Source organism: Eufriesea mexicana, unplaced genomic scaffold (genome assembly GCF_001483705.2).
Source record: "Eufriesea mexicana isolate 0111107269 unplaced genomic scaffold, ASM148370v2 scaffold474474821, whole genome shotgun sequence".
Classification (NCBI taxonomy): Eukaryota; Metazoa; Arthropoda; class Insecta; order Hymenoptera; family Apidae; genus Eufriesea; species Eufriesea mexicana.
This window is the reverse complement of record NW_016907964.1, coordinates 283,485-306,085: the sequence shown is the minus strand read 5'-3', so window position 1 is coordinate 306,085 and position 22,601 is coordinate 283,485. Positions and strand designations below refer to the sequence as shown.

The 22,601-nt window shown below is 24.2% G+C and overlaps 5 protein-coding genes across 5 annotated transcripts; 4 read left to right on the top strand and 1 right to left on the bottom strand.

The window, feature by feature from the left end:
- Positions 1–887: 887 nt before the first annotated feature.
- On the top strand, positions 888–4,767 carry Sas-4 (spindle assembly abnormal 4). Its single transcript, XM_017901378.1, has 3 exons — positions 888–4,255; positions 4,346–4,541; positions 4,639–4,767. The coding sequence occupies exons 1-3, from the start codon at positions 891–893 to the stop codon at positions 4,765–4,767; spliced, it is 3,690 nt and encodes a 1,229-aa protein (XP_017756867.1). The 5' UTR covers positions 888–890.
- A 688-nt stretch (positions 4,768–5,455) lies between these two features.
- LOC108548456 (serine/threonine-protein phosphatase PGAM5, mitochondrial) lies at positions 5,456–7,242 on the top strand. Its single transcript, XM_017901391.1, has 5 exons — positions 5,456–5,648; positions 6,148–6,326; positions 6,569–6,783; positions 6,898–7,028; positions 7,098–7,242. The coding sequence occupies exons 1-5, from the start codon at positions 5,482–5,484 to the stop codon at positions 7,240–7,242; spliced, it is 837 nt and encodes a 278-aa protein (XP_017756880.1). The 5' UTR covers positions 5,456–5,481.
- A 2,041-nt stretch (positions 7,243–9,283) lies between these two features.
- Positions 9,284–10,931, top strand: LOC108548349 (serine/threonine-protein phosphatase PGAM5, mitochondrial). Its single transcript, XM_017901247.1, has 5 exons — positions 9,284–9,503; positions 9,916–10,094; positions 10,285–10,499; positions 10,573–10,703; positions 10,781–10,931. The coding sequence occupies exons 1-5, from the start codon at positions 9,337–9,339 to the stop codon at positions 10,929–10,931; spliced, it is 843 nt and encodes a 280-aa protein (XP_017756736.1). The 5' UTR covers positions 9,284–9,336.
- A 481-nt stretch (positions 10,932–11,412) lies between these two features.
- LOC108548551 (nuclear speckle splicing regulatory protein 1) lies at positions 11,413–12,733 on the bottom strand. The gene is made up of 2 exons (XM_017901569.1): positions 12,652–12,733; positions 11,413–12,573 (listed from the first exon to the last, which is right to left on the bottom strand). Exons 1-2 carry the CDS (start codon positions 12,675–12,677, stop codon positions 11,445–11,447), a joined length of 1,155 nt encoding a protein of 384 aa, XP_017757058.1. The 5' UTR covers positions 12,678–12,733; the 3' UTR covers positions 11,413–11,444.
- Positions 12,734–13,536: 803 nt separating this feature from the next.
- svr (Carboxypeptidase D svr) lies at positions 13,537–21,957 on the top strand. The gene is made up of 15 exons (XM_017901282.1): positions 13,537–14,119; positions 14,200–14,444; positions 14,556–14,714; positions 14,783–14,958; positions 15,026–15,173; positions 15,285–15,379; positions 16,999–17,498; positions 17,597–18,073; positions 18,144–18,412; positions 18,837–19,011; positions 19,106–19,482; positions 19,658–19,799; positions 19,885–21,364; positions 21,445–21,621; positions 21,803–21,957. The coding sequence occupies exons 1-15, from the start codon at positions 13,661–13,663 to the stop codon at positions 21,937–21,939; spliced, it is 5,016 nt and encodes a 1,671-aa protein (XP_017756771.1). The 5' UTR covers positions 13,537–13,660; the 3' UTR covers positions 21,940–21,957.
- The last annotated feature ends 644 nt before the right edge of the window (positions 21,958–22,601 follow it).

Sequence of the window (22,601 nt, the reverse complement as noted above, 5' to 3'; positions counted from 1 at the left end):
ATTTTCAAAATATTTGTAACATTAAAAGTAATTTTATTGCTCTATTGCGCGCGCGCTTTTTCTCTCTCACTCTTTCTCTATTTCTCTCTTTTTCTCTTTTAGAAATATTTGTTGAGTTAAAAAGAACTAAAATATATAACGTTTAAGAAAGTTTAAAAATGTATATATTTCATTCTTTTGAATAATGACAGATAATTATGCATCTTTGGTAAAATATAAAATCATTAGTTATTTTTATATTGTTATATGTATACTTTTTCAAACAACCAATCAAATATTTGTAATCAATGTAGGTAACTGTTTTATTACGTTACAAATTCAAATTATATTATACACATGCATATACATTATTTTCGAGTTGTCATCTGATTTTATGGTGAAAAAAAAAAATACTTCGCGAGTTTATCTAAAAATATATTAATGAATTTAACGAATTTAATTTGTGATATATTACGTTCACTTTTATAAATCTTTTTTACTTAAAGGTACATGGAAATATAAATATTTTAATTTTAGATAATTAATTATTTGATAATATAAATATACATATAAGGGTGTGAGAGGCAGGGTTATATTTTTTAATTTTTAAATAATAAAATACTTAATACTTAATACTTAGAATTTTATAATTCTAACTTAAGGAACAAAATATTTTTCATTAAATTGCGATTTCAAATATTTAATAAATTAAAGAATTATAAAACTATAAATTATGCCATATTTTTATAATATTATAGAATGATTTATATTTCTCTATATGTGTGCATTTATATATATATGTATGTGTATATATAGATATGTACATAGGTCATTGCAGTACTTATTACTTTCAAATGAAATAAATAGTTTTTACACATTAAAGTTATTATACATTCCATGTTATTCAAAAAATGGATTTAGAAGCATCTGTAGTTGAACGTTTACAAAAACTGAGACAGTGGCAGTTAGAACAACAGGAACGATTATTAAAACAGCAACAGATACAAAGAGAAATGTTAACTCAAAAACAAGATAGTATGTATAAAGCACTTGAGCTATCAATACAAGAACTTGATCTTAATGAAGATGCATTAAATATAAATAATTCGAATAAAGCTATTAAAATTACTGATAATAATAAAAATTTAATTACATTACATGATGAATCAGAAATACAAGTAATAAATAATAACGAACTGTCTGTTAATCAAAATATAAATAATAGTTTTGAAAACATAATTTCTCAGCAACATTCTCCTAGAAAAAAGTTTATTGAAGATGCAATTAATATTGAAAATCATATAAAAAGACATCCAAAAGATAAAATAATGTCTAATGTAAAAGATAAAATAAATTTAATAATTTCTCCAAAAGAAGAAAAACAAATAAAACAGTTTACTACAGATGGAATAGCACCACTACCACCTGATAAAATAGTTATTAATCATATTTGTATTGATGATATTCCAATTCTTTCTCCTAAAAAAGATTTTCATACATTACTTGAAGAAAAATTGAAAAATAGTGAAAATGAACCTTCTGAAAAATCTATTGCTAGTTCAGAGAATAAAGTTAAGAAACCATTTCTAAAAAAAGGAGAAGGTTTAACTCGATTTAAATTAAATCAACACAAACAACTTACTACGTCAAAAGCAAGATCACATACTGCTTTATTCACTAGTAATACACGATTTGGTTCTAAATGTTCTAAAAATAAAAATAAGTCCAATAAAACTACAAAATGTTTGAAGAATGCACAATTATCAAAAGGTACACATTGTACAAGTATAGAACAAAAACATTTATGTTTACAAAATATTCCATTGCCAAAGAAAAAGGTTTGTAGTAAATCTGATTCTAATACTTCTACTATTTATTTGAAGGATTATGTTAATGAAATGAAAAATACAATTGAATTAAATACTCCAGATTTTCATTCTGGAACTCAAAAGGAATTGGAAGAAGTAAGAATATTTGAATTACTAGAAGAAAAAGCTGAGAATTCTAGCTTTTGTTCCACATCTAGTGCAGTTATTGCTTTCTTACAACAATCAACACCATTTAAAGTAAAAAATGCTGGATATAGAACAGAAAATAATATGTGTAGTATAAAACAGGTTACTCCAATAAATAAGATACTTAAAGAACAATCTGTTTTAAAGTCTAATAAATGTATGAAGTCCAGTAAAGATACTGGTACTCACTGTGATTTTCTAGGTTTTATGAATCAAAAAATCATTCATGATAATGAAATGCTTTTACAAGATAAAGAAAACAATACAACAGATGCAAATGGAAACAAGTACATGTTACTAAAAGATCAGATTCAATCTACGTGTGATAAACAAAACTTTTGTGATGCCCTTGCCATTGAAGATGATAACGAAGTAGATGTTAGTCTTCATGTTAGATTCTCTGAATATAATGAATATAAAACAATTGGATTAACAGATACATCAAGTATATCAACTGAATCATTAGTAACAACAAATTTTTCAGATGAAAAGGCTTGGAGTGATTTTTCAACTCCAGAAATATCTACAATAGATTCATCAATACCATTTAAAATACCACAGTCTTGTGTAATAATGAAAAACAAAATGCAAAAATTAAATTATGAGACACAAAGCTGTCAAAATATAAAACAAAATAAATCTACTTGTAATACAGATATACATCAATATAAAGATGAATTAGAATTATCAAATATTGAGGATCAAACTTCTAATAATGAAATGAGTTCTTTATGTAAATATAATGAAAATGATTCAACATCACGGAAAAGTGATAACTCTTGTAATATTGAAACATTTAAAAAATATACAAAAAAATATGAAAATGGAAAAGAAAGTGAATGTGGAAATAATTACAATGATGTAATTGTAACTGAAGATCAAGAAAATAAAAAAGAATTACAAGAAACAAACGGATCCATTTTTAAATCAGAACTTTTAAAAAATCGTTTACTAGAACTTGAGCAAGAAATTAGTATATTTCGTAAAGAAAATGCAGCTTTATCTACACAACGTAAGAAATTACATGAAGATTATAAAAATATATGTAAAGAGTATGCACAAAAAGAAAAAAGTTTTGAAGAAAATAGAAAACATGTAGAAGAATGCTTACAAGAAGAAAGAAAAAAACTAGCACGTGAAAAAGCTGCATTAGAAAATAGAATGCGAGATTCACAAGAAAAAGCTCAACAAAGTAAACTAGAAAGACAAGAAATTCAAAATTTAAAACAAGAAATAGTAAAATTAACAGAAGAGATGCATATAAAGGAAAGTAGATGGAATGCAGCTCAATCTAGACATAAGTGTCAAATGAGAATATTAAAAATGGAAAATTCAAAATTAAAACAAGAAATAGAAAGACTACAAAATTTAAAGAAAAATAATGTTAGAAATAAAGTAAAATGTGGAAGTTCTACAAATACAAGAGCAATTCATCAAATTAATAAACAGCTTAACATGCAGTTTAAAAAGTCTCACAAAATGAATGATGCTTTATTAGATGATGATCAAAAATTGGTAGAATCAATGTTGGAAACAATGGACACAGTTAATAGTCACACTATAGCAGAAGCAAAAGAAGATAATTATAATGATAATAACAATATAATGAATGATAAATCACAAAAAAGTCAAACTATGGTAGATGTCGTAAAAAAACGAAATTTATATGAAAACTTAATAAAAGAAGCAACATTGGATTTAACAGAAATACAAGAGCAATTTAATACTTCTGAAAATTTAAGTGAATCTAAATCAATTCTAAATAGTAAATTAAAAATATTAGACAGTAAAACAAATGTTATAAAAGATAATTGTGAAAAATCATATAAAGAAGGTGATATACCTTCTAATCATAACAGTACTGATGACAATATTCAATTATATATGCAAAACAGTTATATATGTTCTACATTTCCTATAGAACCATGTGATGGAAAGCGTAAAAAAGATTTGATATTAATATCACCAAATAAATCATCTAATAAATATATAGAAGATACATCTTTATTTTGTCAAAATAAAACTAATATAGACAAACAGAGTATAATTCAGAGCAAGCATAGTGATGGTTCTATTGAATATCAATTCCCAAATGGAAATATTAAGAAGATATTTCCTGATCAAGGTATAACTAAATTAATATATTATAATGGAGATATTCGTGAAACTAATAAAGATGGAAAAATAAAGTACTTTTATGCTTCAACACAAACATGGCATACAACAATGCCAGATGGTTTAGAAATCTTAGAATTTGCAGAGTAAGTTGTTATATAAATTTATTATTTAATAACAAACTCTAGCATATAAAAATTTATTACACAGTAAATGTTATTTTGGTTATTGTATAGTGGCCAAGTAGAAAGACGATCACACAATGGTACAGTGGAAGTATCATTTCCAGATGGCTCATTACGAATTTTAGAATCAGATGGTGTTGAAAAATGGACATTGCCAGATGGAACATTAATTCAAATTCTTACTAATGGTGAAAGAATTCTTACACTACCAAATGGTCAACGTGAAATACATACTAATTCTCATAAGGTAATAAACAACTATGACATTTTGTTAAAAATAAATACATTTTTTAGTTCCTTCAAGATATGTATTTATATAATTTATACATTTATATATGATTTAGAGACGAGAATATCCTGATGGTACTATTAAACTAATTTATCTTGATGGTACACAAGAAACACGTTATTCAAATGGTAGAATACGTCTTAAAGATAAAGATGGTAATCTCTTAATGGATTCCTATCAATAAAAATTATAAAAATATTATATGTGTAAAATTAAAGATAAGATAATAAAACAATAAAATTTCATTTAAAGTAATGTATTTAACATAAATATATTTTTGATAATTTTTAATAATAATAAGTAGTTAAAATTGTAATTAGATATAGTTTTTGAAAAGTTATAAGCAAATTGAAATAAAGACTGAATTTTTTACTATTAATATAAAGTCCAAATGAAATTGTCTAATATTAAATAGTATTATGTTGTTTATAAACTATGAATATTTTTTGAACAATTATACTATCAAAGTAATTGTAGTTACTAAAATATGTATTTTTTTAAATATTCTACATATCAATACATGTTATTCAAGTAAAGTTTTAGTGTTTTTTTGTTCCTATTCGTATTAAGGAAATAGTATAATACTAAAAACCTATATTATGTAATATGTTAGATAGTGTGTAATATTTAAAATTTGTTGACAACATTAATTTCGAGAGTCTTTTTAATGACGTTAACGTAGACAAAAGGCACGAAAAAGGTAATTGGAGAGAGAAATAAATACATGTAAGATTCCGTTACTGAATTGCCTAAGATTATATAAACATATATATATTATTGTATATTTCATCTATCTTACACTACATCTATGGTACCGCCATAGATAATTCAGTGTATACTTGATTTTAATAATACTGATTTAAGTCATTTAAATTTGATTCTAGTAATTTGTGCAGTGATGTTTATACGTTCTAATTTGAAAAAATGGGTCGTAGGATTTGGTGCATTAGGTAGTGCAATGGTCTTTTATTCAAATGATGATGATAATGATAACAATAGTGAATTATCACAAATGCACAAGTCTAAAATAGCATTTTCTTCGTCTTGGGATTATAACTGGGATAGGTTATATTTTTTCTAATTGTTATTGTTATTTGTAGAAATATTTTAGTATATTAGTGATATGTAATCAAAATTCTATTTTATTTTTTTTTTATTATGTGCTATAAATAAATAGATAAATAAATATAAACATGTGTTAAATTTTATGTTAATAAATAATTGATTCATTAAAATTAGAAACATTTTTGTTTATCTCTTTATAAATAACGCATAATTTTTTATTCTGTATAAAATTTTTACATAAAACTATTGCTTCGTTGATATTTCATTAAATAAATATATATGTTAAATAGTTGTTGTCTACTATGTGTTGTTGAATATCCACATAAAACTAATTTTTTACATTTAAGTTATTATTTATATAACTAATAAAATATCTAAAAAGTAATGACAATGGAAAATATCTTTTTATTTACTTTTATTATGTTCTTTCTTTACATTCTTCTATATCTATTTTTAATTAATTATTTATTATTCTCTTCATATATGATTTTACTTATAGACGAGATCCAAGAGGTTTAATAAATCCAATGAAAATAAATAATGAATCAAATCAAAATACGTATGATAAACAATTAATAAGCAAAACAACAAAAGTTATGCACCACATAATTTTAATTCGTCATGGACAGTATAATGTAGAAGCTAAAACAGATGCAGATAGGACACTCACAAATCTCGGTTTTATATTACTTGCATTTTATATTATTCTTTTTTATATTTTATGTATACCTATATATTGCTTACATTTTAATAATTATTAAATTTGATTTGCTAGTACTAATCAAAAATTGTTTATACCTATCATTTTTGCATAATGTAAGCTTTATATAAAGTTATTATGCTTGAAATAAAATTTAATAGTATTTAGTTTTTTTAGTTTTAAATATAATATTGTATAAAACATTTAATATGTTATAAAGGTAGACAACAAGCTGATGCAACAGGAAAAAGATTACAAGAATTAGGTTTGCCATATACTTCACTTATACATTCAACAATGACACGGGCACAAGAAACTGCTGAAATTATAGAAAAGACACTTCCAAACGTAGCTGTAAAATGTGATTCGCTTCTTAATGAAGGTTCACCAATACAACCTGAACCACCATCACCTAATTGGAAACCTGAAGTAAATGTAAATATATTATTATTCAAATGAATTTAAAAATATTATACATCTATTTTTAAAAAAGTTGCACTACATCTATTTAAACTAATAGTGCATATAGTGCACATTAATATATTTTAGTTTTATAGAGATGGACCTAGAATAGAAGCAGCATTCAGAAAATATTTTCATCGTGCAGATTTCAATCAAAAAACAGATTCTTATACAATTCTTGTTTGTCATGCAAATGTTATTAGATATTTTGTATGCAGGTAAATTACATTATATATGTTATTGACTTGTTTTGAACGCTTTTTTTTAAATATTATTATTTATTTCAGAGTATTGCAATTTCCAGCAGAAAGTTGGTTGCGTTTAAGTTTAAATCATGCTAGTATTACGTGGATTATTATTTATCCTAGTGGTATTGTAAAATTATGGGCTTTTGGTGATACTGGACACATGAAACCACAACTTATTTCATAATTAAATTTAACAACATATTTTTTTATTTAATTAAAAGACATTTCCATTTCTTAATTTCATATTATTTTTAATGTGCAACATTTACAAGAATATATTTTTAACCAACTTTATTTTATTCATAAAGGTTTAAACGTGAGAAATAAATACTTTTTAAATATTATGAACCACATTTAAAGACTGATATTTACATAAAATATTATCATTAGATATCTCAACCTACGTAAGAACTATATCTCTCATAAAATACTCCTTTTGGAATAGAATAGGTTTTATATGACATATTTTTATTGGATAACAAATAATTTAAGAAATAATCAAATTTAAAGGTTAAAATGAAAATGCAATAAAAAATTAAAACAAAAACTATATATTATATTAAGACACAAATGTGTATATTACAATTTCAATAACCTATTAATTCTATTCTTTTTGTATAAAATATTTTTCATAACAAATTATGAACACGTATGAAAAATACGAATATTTAAAATGTTACAAGGAGAGTGCAAATCCTTCGAGTCACCGATTTAGTTGAAACTTTGCAAGTTTGTAGATTTCGTCATGCAGTTCAAGAATATATGTCATTATAGCCGCAATTACTCAATAGTTTTTGAAATAGGTATAATTAAAATTTTATTACTTCGTTAATTATAGATATATTTACACTAGTTTTCAAGTGGAATTATTCGATTCCCGTCCATGGTTGGTAGTTTTTTTTTTTCAATCTATTTTTTATTTTGTATTCATTTTTCGCCTATGAAAACATTGTAAATAAACAATTGTAACTAAAATTTCTTAATAAAGAAATTTATTTTTTACGCTCTCTTATGCTAGTATATATTTATTACAGAATAATAAGAATACTATGCATGAAAAACAGTTTTCTATAGCAATCTTATTTACTACATAAATAAAACGAAAATATAAATAATCATTAGATACAGGAAATACAAAATCTATCGCTCATGTAAGTATTAATTATTAAATTAAATATTATATAAGAATGTTGCCTATAATTCCAACTTTGCTGTGCAGCTATAAATGTTCGTGAATTAATTACAGAAACTTCAAAATTTATTAATTTTCTACTGCCGAATTGATTTATTAAGATGTTAAATTTTTATTGTCTATTAAAATGAAAAATTTTACCGCCAGCGATCAGCGCCATCTATGATTTTGGACCAAATACTCGAAAAAATAATAGGAACATAAAATAGGCATACATGGGCCAGAAATCGAACCAGGACCTCAAGCATAGGAATATTTGAATGTCACCATTCGACCACAATTCGACTGTAAAACGAGTAAAAATAAATCTTTAATTCATGAAGTAATAAAACTTTAATCGTAAATATCTCAAAAACTATTGAGTAATTGCGCCTATAATGATAAATTTTCTTAAATCGCTAGACGATGTCTACAAACCTGCAAAGTTTCAACTAAATCGGTGACCCGAAGGACTTGCACTCTCCTTATTAGTTTGTGTATCATTTAAATACATTGTTAAAAAAAAACTAAAGCAGAATAAATATTGTAATTTATTAATCTATAATACATTATATTATTAAACCTAATTTGTAAAGATATTTTAAAGATATATCGTCTAATTTAAAATCATATATATTGTGTACTATACATATTATGTATGCGCGCGCATATATGTATACACACATATGTATTCAAATGAATTACTTTGTAAAACAAAAATTATTAAATTATATTTGAATTCTTAAATTTGTGTTAAATTATATTATCTTAATATTGTTCTACTTTAATAACGAATCACTTTATTATAGTAATAAAAAAAATTTATGAAAATACTAAGAGAGTTACTTTAAATTTACTGCTATACTAGAGATAATGATTATAAGTTGTTATTGAAATAAAATTTTAAAATGTTAGGAACTTCTTATTAGTCGTATATTTAATTATATTATAACAATATTCAATCTTTCTTTTTATGAAAATGTGTTTGTTAATTTTTGTGACTATTATAAAAGAAGACGAATAGCTAGAGAATACAGAAACATTCTACATATAAGCAGCATTGGTTTAAATCGTTAAAAATATTTGATTACAGTATTCGTTATAACAATGCCTATACGTTTAGATTTAAAGAAATGGATTGCTGGATTTGGTGCAATCGGTGGTGCAGTGCTTTATTATCCAAATGATAATGATTATACTCAACTGACACAAAAACAGCATTCTTGGACAACAACTCCTTCCTTCTGGGGCAAATGGGACCATAATTGGGATAGGTTAGATTTTTATTTCTATCATAATTATTTATGAAATTATCATTGATTTTATAAATCAATAAATGATTAATATTCTTTCTTTGTTTCTTTTTATGTTGTAGTTAACTAAATAACATAAATTTTCTTTAATAAATATATTTTATATAATAAATATAACTTAAATTGTATTTTTTTTCATTTTAAGTAAATAAGACAATCTTATTTTTAAGTAGAAAGTTCATTTGATAAATAAAGAATTCATGTTACTTTTATTTTAATTCTGAAATACAATAAACATTATAATATTTATAAATCTTTTTTGCTATTTACTTAAGATTCCAGTATTTGTACAAAATATTCCATATTTTTATTTTTAATCTGTTGTTTCTATTATTTGAAAATTTGATTTGTAATTTGTTGCATTCATTTATAGACGACATCCAGAATGGTTAACAAATGTAACAAAATTTGATAATGAAACTAATAAAGAGTCACGTGAGGAAAGTTCAATTAGAAGGCAATCAAGTGTGAAACATCACATAATTTTAATTCGCCATGGCCAATATAATACAAAAGGCATAACAAAATCAGATCGAATACTTACAACTCTTGGTTGGTATCTTCCATATGTTAATTATATTATATCATATTTTTTTATGAATAATTTTTAATATATAATTACATTAAATTTTTTCATTGTATATATATATGAAATATTGTATATATAAAATTACTGCAGAATATATTAAAAGTCAGTTATTAACAGTCATTAATAATTATCAAATTTTAAAATGTCATAAAGGTAGACAACAAGCAGAGGCAACAGGAAAACGATTACAAGAATTAGGATTACCATATTCTTTGATTATACAATCAACAATAGTTCGAGCCAAAGAAACTGCTCAAATTATAGAAAAATATCTTAAAAATATAACAGTTAAAGAAGATTCGGTTCTTAGTGAAGGTATCCCAATTGCTCCTGATCCACCAATTAATGTACAAAATTCTGAAGTAGTTGTAGGTATATTATATTATTATAACAATTTTTAGTTTTTGTATATTATATTATAATGTTATATTAATATTTTAGGTTTATAAAGATGGACCTAGAATAGAAGCTGCATTTAGAAAATATTTTCACCGCCCAGAACCTAATCAGAAAAAGGATTCATATATTATACTTGTTTGCCATGCAAATATTATTAGATATTTTGTATGCCGGTAATATATTATTATATTAGAATCACGTTCATATTAATACAAAGTATTAATAAATTTTTATTTATTACTTTTTTTAGAGCATTGCAATTTCCACCTGAAGGTTGGTTACGTTTAAGTTTAAATCATGGAAGTATTACATGGATATCCATTCGTTCTAATGGAACAGTAACACTAAAAAGTTTAAGTGATAGCGGACATATGAAGCCACAACTTATTTCATCTGATTAAAACTAAATAACGTAACTTATTCTTTTACTTAACAATGAAATATTTAAATTGTACAAATTATATAATAATTTATGTATAATTTTATCATAAAAAATTTTACAAGCATTTTAAAGTAATACTTTTTAAATATCAAAAGTTATGTGTAATACTTAAAATAATTTAAGAATTAATAAAAGTGTATATGAATTTATTACTACATATTAATATTTTAGAAATAAAAGAGATGTATTATAATCATAATGTGCCATCATTATGTATAGAAATTCATACATTATATTATGAACAATGGATATTCTTCTAGAATATAATGTACCATTAATGGATTTTCTATACAACTTTTAATTATTTTATAATTTTTTAATTTTTATATTATAAGTACCATATTAAACAAAAAAGTTTTGATATTCTATCCTATGAATATGTTTTTCTAAACAAAATAATGTCAAAGTTATTTAGAACCTTACACGCACATGAATGCCCTCTCCCATGTACAAAATTTATAATTATGATAAATTATACAGTTGATAATCTCATAGATTTTCTAACATAATATCTTTGCAATGCTGCTTCAAATACAGGCCCAATTGTTCTTTTTTCCCAAATTTTAGAACGTTCCTTTTTTTCTGCTTCTATTTTTGCTTTTGCACTAATATTTTCTCTTTCAGTTTCATCATCGTTTTTACAATTTTTTACTATTTGTTCAACATTTTTTGTATTTAGAGTCTTCTCTATTTTAACTTCATTAGATTTAATTTCTTCAGGTTTAATATCTTCAGTTTGTTGCTTTTGTTTCTTAGCACCAGATTCTGTTTTTCCAGGTTCCTCTTCAATATCTTTACGTTTTTCAGGCAAAATAATTTTTGCTTTATTTTGTAATGTTTGTTCAATTAAAACATCTGCTTCAATTTCAATCTCAATATCACTATCTTCTTCTATTATCCTTTGCCTATATTGTCTATTTTTTTTTACTTCTTTACTTTTAATTTGTTCTTTATTCTCTGCCTCTTTATTAACATTTTCTAAATTATTATCTAAATTAGTTTTATCACTACTTATATTATTCTTAACATTAAGTTTTTCTGGAGATTGAATAGTCTGCACATATAAATGTCTATAAAATCCTGACATATCTTGTTGTTTTTTGACATCTGCAATAGCTTCTAATCTATCCATTTTGTTTTCTTCTTCTTCCATTCGTTTAAATTCTTCTAATTTTGCTCTATAAGCAGAAGTAACAAAACTTTCTTTATCTGCATACATTGTTCCCTCTGCTTCACGTTCTTTTTGGACCATTCTTTCTATCCTATATTCTTGTTCTTTTTTTCTTCGCTCAGCAGCTTTTAAAAGATTTTGAATATATCTTGGCTTTTTTTTCTCATCTTTTGCAGTTTTAGACTGATCTTTTATTCTTTCTATATCATCATATACTTCATCATATTGAAATATTGTTGGGTCTTCTTTTAAAGCTTTTTGCATATTTAGCTTTGTTTGCTTTTTCATTTTATTTTTTTCTCCTTCTGCTTGCAGAGCTCTTTTAACCCAATCTGTACCATCTTCCTCATCTGAGTCATTATTATCACCAAATACATTGTTAACCTTTGGAGTAATATATTGTTGTTTTTTAGGTAAAATTAAACCATATCTGAAATTTTTTATAGTGGTTAACGATTTTTTCTTTTTCTATTTTACTTTATTATTAGTATTTTTATATATAACTTACTGTTTTTCTTCTTTGTTGTTAGGCATTTTAAAAATGCTACTTAATAAAATTTAATAAATTTTTCTATATAATTACATTGAATAGTAATATTTTCCGTTTGAAAATAAATTCACAGATTTCTATCTTCACAGATGTAAGATTATAACCTTTTTTCACAATGCTTTCGAATATAAAGTCACGTGTTTAAAATATGAGTGAAATACATTTAATAATATATATGTTGCGCATTCATAAAGAAATTTAAAAAAATTCAAATAAAACAACATGCATTTGACTTCAATCTATTAATCATTTATTCAGTATTATTTTTAAAATCCATAATTATTCCTAAATACCTCCAAATTATAATTTCATATCAATTAGTCATAAATGTTTTTACTACTTAGAGAAAATTTGTATTTTAATTATGTATGTTTATTAACAACTGAAAAGATTATCATTAACAAGACTATTATAAAAATTAACAATTTATAAATTATTTCAATTTTATATATTCAAAGAATGAAAGGACAAATATTATTATTATTGAAAGCATTACTAATAGCGTTGTACATATAGAACATACATATATATTACATGACTGTCAAATGACACACTATATGTACATTATATCTTTAAAAGCAACATTTATTCATTATTATTTTTGATTTAAATATTTATGACGTTTTTTTTAATTGTTATAAAAATTTGAAATTATTTAAAAATTATATATATAACGTCTAACTTATTTAAATTATATAAAATATATAAAACAATTTACTGATAAAAATTTTTAATTTTTGATGAAAAAGCCTTGTAGCTGTGTATTCATACGTGAATACAAATATATGCCTGTATATACTTCTGTATATATACTATTCATAGTAATCTCTTACCCTACTCTGCCCACGGTCGTACTTTTGCGGACGTCATCAGTATGTTATATCGACATTGTATATAGTGTCTTGTGTAGAATGTTTCATTAAAATTAAAAAATTTGTTACATTCTTACGCAAATATATATCGAAATATGGTACACATAAGTACCATGTACAATATCGTGCCCTTTGTTCTCTTATTTATTGGAATTATTTACGGTTTTGCAGTAAATATTGAAGAGAACTTAGAAGAAAATTTTATCATTCCACATTACACACATTATGCAGAACTTCAACAGTTGTTTAGTTCATTGAGTCAAAAATATCCAAATTTGGCAAAAGTGATTTCCATAGGAAAATCTGTGGAAGGTAGAGATTTGTTGGTTCTTGAAATTTCTGAAAATGTTAATGAGCGAAAACTATGTGAACCAATGGTAAAATATGTTGCTAATATGCATGGTGATGAAGCTGTTGGTAGAGAATTATTAATATATCTTGCCCAATATCTTTTGTATAATTATGGAAAAAATGAAAGAGTTACAAAGTTAATGAATAATACAGATATTTACCTTATGCCATCAATGAATCCTGATGGGTTTGAAAAATCAGAAGTAATATTTTCATTTCATTATTTTTTTCCTTTATAATTTAAACTTAAACAAATATATTGATACGTTTTTTGTGCTTTTAGGAAGGAAAATGTACATCCAAAAAAGATTTTTCAGGCCGTGAAAATGCAAATCACGTTGACTTAAATAGAAATTTTCCAGATCAATTTAATAAAAAAACTAATCATCTTTTAAAAGGTGGTAGTATATTAGATGGACGTCAAAATGAAACAATAGCTATGATGACTTGGATTGCTACAGAACCATTTGTATTATCAGGAAATCTTCATGGAGGTGCTGTTGTAGCAAGTTATCCTTATGATTCTGGGTAATATGATGTAATATTTCTATGTTTTGAATTCTTAATTTAAATATAATCGTAAATTATGAAATTTCAAATTATTATTTTATGAAAATTATATAGTAAATTGATTTTTAGCATCTCAAATTCTTGTTGTATTGAAAGTAAAAGCCCAGATGATGAGTTATTCAAATATTTGGCATATACATATGCAGACAATCATTCACAAATGCGTACAGGTGATGCTTGCCAAGAGGCAGATATATTTCAACATGGTATTACTAATGGAGCATATTGGTAGGCATTTGTTGCTTTTAAGAAGTATTATTTGTAAAAAAGGTGTTATTGAAATTTATTTGTTATAGGTATGAAGTAATTGGAGGGATGCAAGATTTTAATTATGCTCACTCTAATGCATTTGAGATAACATTTGAACTTAGTTGTTGTAAATATCCAAATGCTTCAGTAATGCCAGAATATTGGAGAATAAATAAGGAATCACTTATAAAATACCTTGAACAAGCTCATATTGGAGTAAAAGGTTTTTAGATATTTATTAAGTATCATTGTTTATTGATAATCTATCAATTTATGGTTTATAATTTTAGGTCTTGTAAGAGACATAAATGGTCAACCAATAGAAGCAGCAACCATTGTGGTGCATGGTATAAACCATAATGTGTCAACTACACATCGTGGAGAATATTGGCGTTTGTTACTACCTGGAACTTATTATATTCATGCAGAAGCATGGGGGCAAGTATATTTAAATAAAAAGTTTATTTTATAATGCATTTTATGTTATTACAAAATTATTATTTTGTTTATTACCATTTGTCTTATATGCAATTTTTTTTATAATTTTAGATATGAAGCAAGTGAACCAGTAAACATTACTGTAGAATCAGGTGAAGCAACTACTTTTAATTTCACTTTAAGGCAGGATAATTATGACGATCAAGGTAATTTCTTTCATATACTTCCACACCTCAATCGGTATTTTGCATTTTATAAATTAAAACCATCTTATACTGATGTGGATTACTAATTATATTTAATTTAAATGTTTTCCTTAATTTTTTATTTATCTTTTTACGAAATTGAAAATGATGAAATCATCTTTAACATTTATATGTAAATTTATCACTTCTTAGATAAATTATTAATTTCTATATCATATATATTATTTTCATTTTACAGCACTGATATCACAATACAAGATTATTTGATACTGCTGTTTTCATACGTTTTATTATATTTTATGTTCTTGTCAGTATAAACAAGTTTAAAAAAAATATACACAAGGTATGGAGAAATATACCAAATTTTTGGTTTATAGAAAAATAACTATTTACGTTAAAAATGAAAATTGATTTATGAAGTATTGTAATCAGAGTATAAACATGTTCAAAAGATGTCAATTTTTTAATTATTTTACGATATTTTTATATATAGATTTATTTGTTGAAATCATTATTATTTGTTTTTTAACTTCATTTATTCTGTATTAAATATAGAAAAAAATATTTTGGAATGCAAAAATATGAACTTTATAAAGAAATGCTATATTAGTACAGTAAATTTATAATTTTAAATAAGTGCAAAATTTGATCATGCATTATTATAATAGTTAAACATTACTACACACTAAACATATCTTTTTACACATTTATATTTTTTTAATTGAATAACTTTTATGTTATTGCATAAATAACAAATTGTGATTTATATTTTACTTAAATGCTCTCTTTTCTATTAATAAACATTTTAAAGAACAAATAATATAATAGATAGAATTTTTAAAAATGACCAGAGATATTGTTAATAATTTTCAGTGTATTTTTAACTTATTAAATATGTTTTTAAATGTATTCATTTAAAGCTGCATATTATAAAAACTAGTTTGAATCTTAAAAAAAGACTTTATGTTAAAAATAAAAGTTTTATTTAGTTAAATTTAAGTAATATAATAATTATTTTTCCAAAATGAAATAAATATATAAAATAAATATGTGGGGTATAAAAAATGTATTTAAACATTTCTAGTATGAAACATAGGTATCTCTATATGTAATTTTATTAACATTACCAAAAAACATGTGAAACAGTGAATAATGTTTATAATTATATTTGTAATTTGATGTATAGTATAATATAATCAAGTTAAATGTATAATATCTGAAATTAAAAAAAATAAAGTATTATTTTTACTTCAGACAGTGAGTCAGTTTTCTCAAACGTTTTCCAGCCTTTTCCTATAATTTTTAATCCATTAAATAATACAACATTTTTAATGTTATTATAAAATAGTGTTTACTGTTTTTTCTTTTATTGGTTTTTTATGTTCTCTATACCTTGTGTTGTAAAAGTTATATACTTTTAAAATTTTTAATTTTATGTTTTATATGATTTTTTTTTGAGTCCTTAATTTACACAAAGAGATTATTAAAGAAATTATTAAATACATTTAGGAATATATTTTTTGCTGAAAAATCTAGTTATTTTTTAATTTTTATTTCTATAGTATTAATAACTTTTACTAATAGTTTTGGTTTCTTCATAATGTTGTGTTAATTTATAGGAAAAGTAATATCGGATGAAGTTATTAGACCTATTGACAAATATGGTTTTTTCCATAATACAGAATTCAAGCATCATAACTACATAGAAATGGAAAAATACTTGAAAGAATTAAATTTAAATTATCCAAATATTACAAAGCTTTATAGTATAGGGCAGTCTGTTGAAGGGCGACAATTATATGTCATGGAAATATCAGAAAATCCAGGAAAACATAGTCAAAATAAACCTGAAGTAAAATATATAGGAAATATGCATGGAAATGAGGTTGTTGGTAGAGAAATTTTATTATTATTGTTAAAATATCTTTGTGAAAATTTCGGAAGTAATGAAAGAGTTACAAAAATATTAAAAAATGTAAGATTGCATATAATGCCAAGTATGAATCCTGATGGCTATGAAGTTTCTATAGAAGGAGATGTGTATGGAGCCAAAGGAAGAGAAAATGCTAAAGGTCTTGATCTTAACAGAAACTTTCCTGATCAATATGAAACGAATAGAGTATGAATTTTCAGTTTTATTCATTATTTTGCTTTTAATAGATTTCGTATATTTTGTACATTCGTTTATTACTAATTATACTTCTATATCTTTTATAGTACAATAAAGAACAAGAACCTGAAACGAAAGCAGTAATGAATTGGATTTCAAACATTCCATTTGTACTTTCTGCTAATTTTCATGGAGGAACATTAGTAGCAAATTATCCATATGATAATGAACCAAAATATGCATCTAATATGGAAAATTTAAGTCCAGATGATAAAGTTTTTAAAGCTTTAGCATTAGCATATTCAAATGCTCATCCCTTTATGCATCTTGGAAAACCATGCCCTTCTTTTTCTAATGGACGATTAAATGTAGTACAAAATGCACTTGAAAAAAGTTTTCCAAACGGTATAACTAATGGAGCTGCCTGGTATTCTGTTAGTGGAGGCATGCAAGATTATAATTATGTTTATAGCAATGATTTTGAAATTACAATAGAAGTAGGATGCACGAAATTTCCAAATGTAACTGAATTACCAGATTACTGGTTACAAAATAGAGAGCCTCTTTTACGTCTTATTGAAATGGTATTAATGTACATAATGTGTTACAAAAATCATTATTTCTTTCATTGTAATTAAATATTTTAATTTGCAGTCTCGTAAGGGAATACACGGTGTAGTACGTACGTCAATTGGAAATCCTATTCCTCATGCTAAAATATCTATAGAAGGAATTAAACATGATATCTATGCAGCTAAAGATGGAGATTATTGGCGTCTTTTAGTTCCAGGCAAATATAATGTTACAGTGAGTGCAATAGGCTATGAGTCACAAATGCAAACTGTAACAGTACCAAATGATGTTAATATTGGAGAAGAAGTAACTCTGGATTTTATATTAATGCGAGATGATCCTGAACATTGGTATAATTATATATTAAATAATTTTATGATATTCATAAGAGTAGAAAAGAATTTAATACAATTTTTATAAGTATTATAATTTCCAGAATAATGATACTTATATGTTATTCAGTGTTAAAAAGGATTGTATTTGATAAGAAGTTATAAAAATTTCATTTTATGAAGAAATTTAAAAACTTCTCCAAAGTAAATATTTTAATATGTTACAAATAGATAACTAGAATATATTATTATTCAATTATTTATTGCTCTTCCTTATAATATTTAATTCAAATATTTAAAGAAATTGATTTTTTGATTGATAGTTTTTTGTATTTAACAAAAATACATAATTTTTTGCTTATTCCTTAATTTGATATATACTTGTATTTTAATTTTTCATAATAAATTATATACTTAATAGAAGTATAATTTTGAATTTCAGGTCATCTGCTTATGATTTTCAAATAAAAGAAAACTTACAAAATGTATACTTAAAAAATTCCGAATTAAATACTAGATTTAGTCAATTAGAAAATCATCACCCAAATGTTGCAGAATTTCAAGATGGGCAGTCATTAGTTAGTATGGCTATACATTCTTTAAAAGTTACACATAATGTAAGTATATTATTAGAAAAAATACACAAGCACTTAAAATTTTAAACTTTATTTTGTCTGATTATGGAAAACGTCTAAAATCTATTAACTATAGTTGGGTGCACCAGAGGAAAATAAATTTCATATTGGTTTAATTGGAGGAATATTTACATCTCAACCAGTGGGTAGAGAAATATTGTTACGATTAGCTACTCATATTCTGATGGGAAATCAAATTGGAGATCCTCCTATACAGAGAATATTGGATAATTCTGTATTACATTTTGTACCTAACATCGATCCAAATTTTGATAATCTATTAAATGTTCAAAACTGTAACCCTGCTTATGAAGAAACTGGGAACAGATTATTACTACAGAATAATGTCACTTCAGATAAAGTGAATACAATTACTAATGCATTTAAAATGATGTTATCTAATGAAAAATATGATGTAATTATAATATTAGGAAGTGGAGCACTTGAAGTTTGGTAATAAAAATTTAAATTGCTACATAAGTATTAGAAAAATATATTTATTTATATTTGATTGCATTATATTAGTTTATAATAGTAATATCTATTAATATAATATTTAATAATATTATATTAATTTAAATAATATTAATTTATAATATAATAATCATATCTTATATTTTTATTTTAGTTATACAAATGATAACTTGAATGTGTATAAAACTCTAGCCAAAAATTATGAACATTCAATACAGAAAGAAACTTGCAATTTCTTTAATAGCAATATTAAGCAAGTGCAAAATTATATTCAAAATCAATATAACATATCAGTAGTAAGTAATACATATTCATTATTATTTAAAATCATTTATAGTATCTATTATTTATTTTACTTATATGTGGTTGTTATATTTTTAGATAGGTATCAACATGGCTTGTTGTAAACATCCTCATTCAGAATCTATTCCAACTATTTGGCGTGAAAATTTATTGCCTTTGAAGCAACTTATTCATGGCCTCACAACTGGCATTCGAGCATTAATAACAGATATTGATCATGTACCCTTGCGAGAAACTGTAGTTAAGATTGAAGCCAATAGTTATCATGTTTCTAAAAATATGGCTTATTTCAAAATTATTCTTCTTCCTGGTGAATATATATTAACTTTCTTTTGTGAAGGTTATATTGAAGAATCTATAAAAGTTCATGTGAATTCAGAAAATATAACTGATCTTAGTATCAAATTGATAAAACGTCACATAGAAAAAGTTGAACACCAAAAATTTAATGAAGATCAAGAAACTAATGCTGTAAATCAAGTTTTAATTGATTTATACAATAAATATTCGCAATTATCAACTTTACATACTATTGGCAAATCACAAACGGGTACTCGAATAATGTGTTTAGAAATTGGAACTAAAAGTAATTATAAACGCATTGGTCGACCATCTATAGCCTTTGTGGCTGGTATTTCAAATGGTACACCTGTGACATCTAAAATTTTACTTCACTTTGCAACGTATTTATTAAACTATTATCCGAAAGATAATAAACTTATAAATTACTTAGATAAATTTACAATATACATTGCACCGGATTTGTCTCAAAATTTTAATGGTAACCAAACTTGTAGTTCATTTATTATGGATAATTTACAATTTTCCATTAATAATGAACTAAGTAGTGAAGCAAATATGATAATTAATTGGTTTAGAAACATTAATGCTGTGTTAGCAATAAATTTGAATATTGGTGGACAACATATTGAAATTCCGTTTGCGGGAAGGTATGGACAAAGTTTTGAACAAATATATAACACCGATGATGATGATGTACTACAAGATTTAGCATCATTATATACAAAATACAATATCCATATGACTTTGAAAAATCCACAATGTAATCACAATTTAAATCTAAATACTAACGGTATTATTCATGCTGGAATGGGTATAGGTGGAAAAAGGGAACATTCCTTAATGGATTACCTTTACCTAAGTACAAGTACTTTAATGTTGGATGTATATGTTACTTGTTGTAACACAGATGATGCAAAAAATATATGGGAAAATAATAAGGTCAGTCTGTTAGCAATGATAGAAAAGCTTAATGAGGGATTGAGAGGCTATGTTCTTAATGAAAATAATGAGCCAATTGAAAACGCTATTTTATCATATAATAAATCAAGGCATTATGTTAAAAGTGGAATAAATGGAGCTTATTCACTTTTATTTGAACCTGGTAGTCATGTTATAAGTGCTAGTGCACCTGGATATATTCAGCAAACTAAGGTGTTCATCACACCAGATGTACACAACATTTCACATTTGATATTCAAATTGAAATATGACAACTTTTTGGGAATGCCTAGAATTGTTTTTATTATTCTTATAAGTAAGATGTCCAATACTTTTATAATCATATTAACTGAATGTATCAATGTATTATTATAATTATAAATTATATTTTTACAGGTACTATATGTTTAGGAATTATTGCATGTTCTATTTTTATTTGTACCAACTGTCAGTCTTCCAAAAATGTGCAAAAAAATAATTGGAAAGGATATTCATTCAGTTTACTTAAAGATGGTACAAGTTTTTTTGATGACGATGAAAAAGAAATTGAAATATTTAGAAGACCATTAAATGGTAAATACTACTATAATCAAAAGAATATTACATATGAGTGTTTTTCAAAAATTTATAAAATTTTAAAGGACATTATTTTCATATTTTTCCTGTTTTGATAGAATGGTAAATTACGGGTGCATGCTGGAAATTATTAATATAAAATTATATAAAATCATTTATATTAATTTATATTTTTTAGGACATATGCAAAATAATGAAGTTACGAAACCATATTTTGATGATGATAACATGTCAACTTCTGATGATGCCAGTGACTTAGAATTTATTAGGCCAAGTAAAGAATGGGAAGAGGAAGCAGCTAAAGAACATAGATAATACATTATTGATTATTAAATTCATATTACATCCAAATTATAGATCTAAATTATACATAAGACTATAAAAATTGAAGAAAAAATTACTATCAAAGAAAAATATGTATAATATTCAAAAATGTTAGTATGTATTTTTATGTTAAATTAAATGTTTGAAGAATTATATTTACTAATTGATAAGACAGTTTTTTAAAACAAGTAATTTATCAATTCAGATTGGAAAAAGTAGTAAATAATAAAAAATCGTTTTATATACAAAAGCTATTGTACTTAAAATAATATAAGGATAAAATACAACAGAAATAATTAAAGATTCATATGTTTAAGAACATAATTAATTGTATTCAAAAACAAGGATTTACATTATTTAATTAAAAAATGTAATTAACATTTTGTGAATATTTTTATATGTAATATAAGACTAATACGGATGTGAATTATACATTCCAGTTTTTTTTTTATATGTTACTTATATATGATATTAAACTTAATATAATCAATTGATGTAAATTTTTAAGTATGTAAAACATATCTTTTATATCTTTTATACATGTAATCACATTTAAAAGATTATAATATTAAAAACAAATTTATAGTATACTTAATGTACTTTTTGTGAAGCTTCCAGGGTATTCAAAAATGTTTATGAGCATATTCATTATA

What these genes read in the sequence shown, in the direction of transcription:
- svr (XM_017901282.1), top strand. Translation starts at nt 13,661, where the DNA reads ATGGTACACATAAGTACCATGTACAATATCGTGCCCTTTGTTCTCTTA. An exon ending in TTTTACGTCTTATTGAAATG is followed by an intron (nt 18,074 to 18,143) that starts GTATTAATGTAC and finishes TTTAATTTGCAG; the next exon opens with TCTCGTAAGGGAATACACGG. An exon ending in ATCAATATAACATATCAGTA is followed by an intron (nt 19,800 to 19,884) that starts GTAAGTAATACA and finishes TTATATTTTTAG; the next exon opens with ATAGGTATCAACATGGCTTG.
- Sas-4 (XM_017901378.1), top strand. Translation starts at nt 891, where the DNA reads ATGGATTTAGAAGCATCTGTAGTTGAACGTTTACAAAAACTGAGACAG. An exon ending in GAAATCTTAGAATTTGCAGA is followed by an intron (nt 4,256 to 4,345) that starts GTAAGTTGTTAT and finishes GTTATTGTATAG; the next exon opens with TGGCCAAGTAGAAAGACGAT. An exon ending in TACATACTAATTCTCATAAG is followed by an intron (nt 4,542 to 4,638) that starts GTAATAAACAAC and finishes TATATGATTTAG; the next exon opens with AGACGAGAATATCCTGATGG.
- LOC108548551 (XM_017901569.1), bottom strand. Translation starts at nt 12,677, where the DNA reads ATGCCTAACAACAAAGAAGAAAAACA. An exon ending in AACAACAAAGAAGAAAAACA is followed by an intron (nt 12,574 to 12,651) that starts GTAAGTTATATA and finishes AAAAAATTTCAG; the next exon opens with ATATGGTTTAATTTTACCTA.
- LOC108548349 (XM_017901247.1), top strand. Translation starts at nt 9,337, where the DNA reads ATGCCTATACGTTTAGATTTAAAGAAATGGATTGCTGGATTTGGTGCA. An exon ending in TACAAAATTCTGAAGTAGTT is followed by an intron (nt 10,500 to 10,572) that starts GTAGGTATATTA and finishes TTAATATTTTAG; the next exon opens with GTTTATAAAGATGGACCTAG. An exon ending in ATTAGATATTTTGTATGCCG is followed by an intron (nt 10,704 to 10,780) that starts GTAATATATTAT and finishes TACTTTTTTTAG; the next exon opens with AGCATTGCAATTTCCACCTG.
- LOC108548456 (XM_017901391.1), top strand. Translation starts at nt 5,482, where the DNA reads ATGTTTATACGTTCTAATTTGAAAAAATGGGTCGTAGGATTTGGTGCA. An exon ending in TGGGATTATAACTGGGATAG is followed by an intron (nt 5,649 to 6,147) that starts GTTATATTTTTT and finishes TTTTACTTATAG; the next exon opens with ACGAGATCCAAGAGGTTTAA. An exon ending in ATTGGAAACCTGAAGTAAAT is followed by an intron (nt 6,784 to 6,897) that starts GTAAATATATTA and finishes AATATATTTTAG; the next exon opens with TTTTATAGAGATGGACCTAG.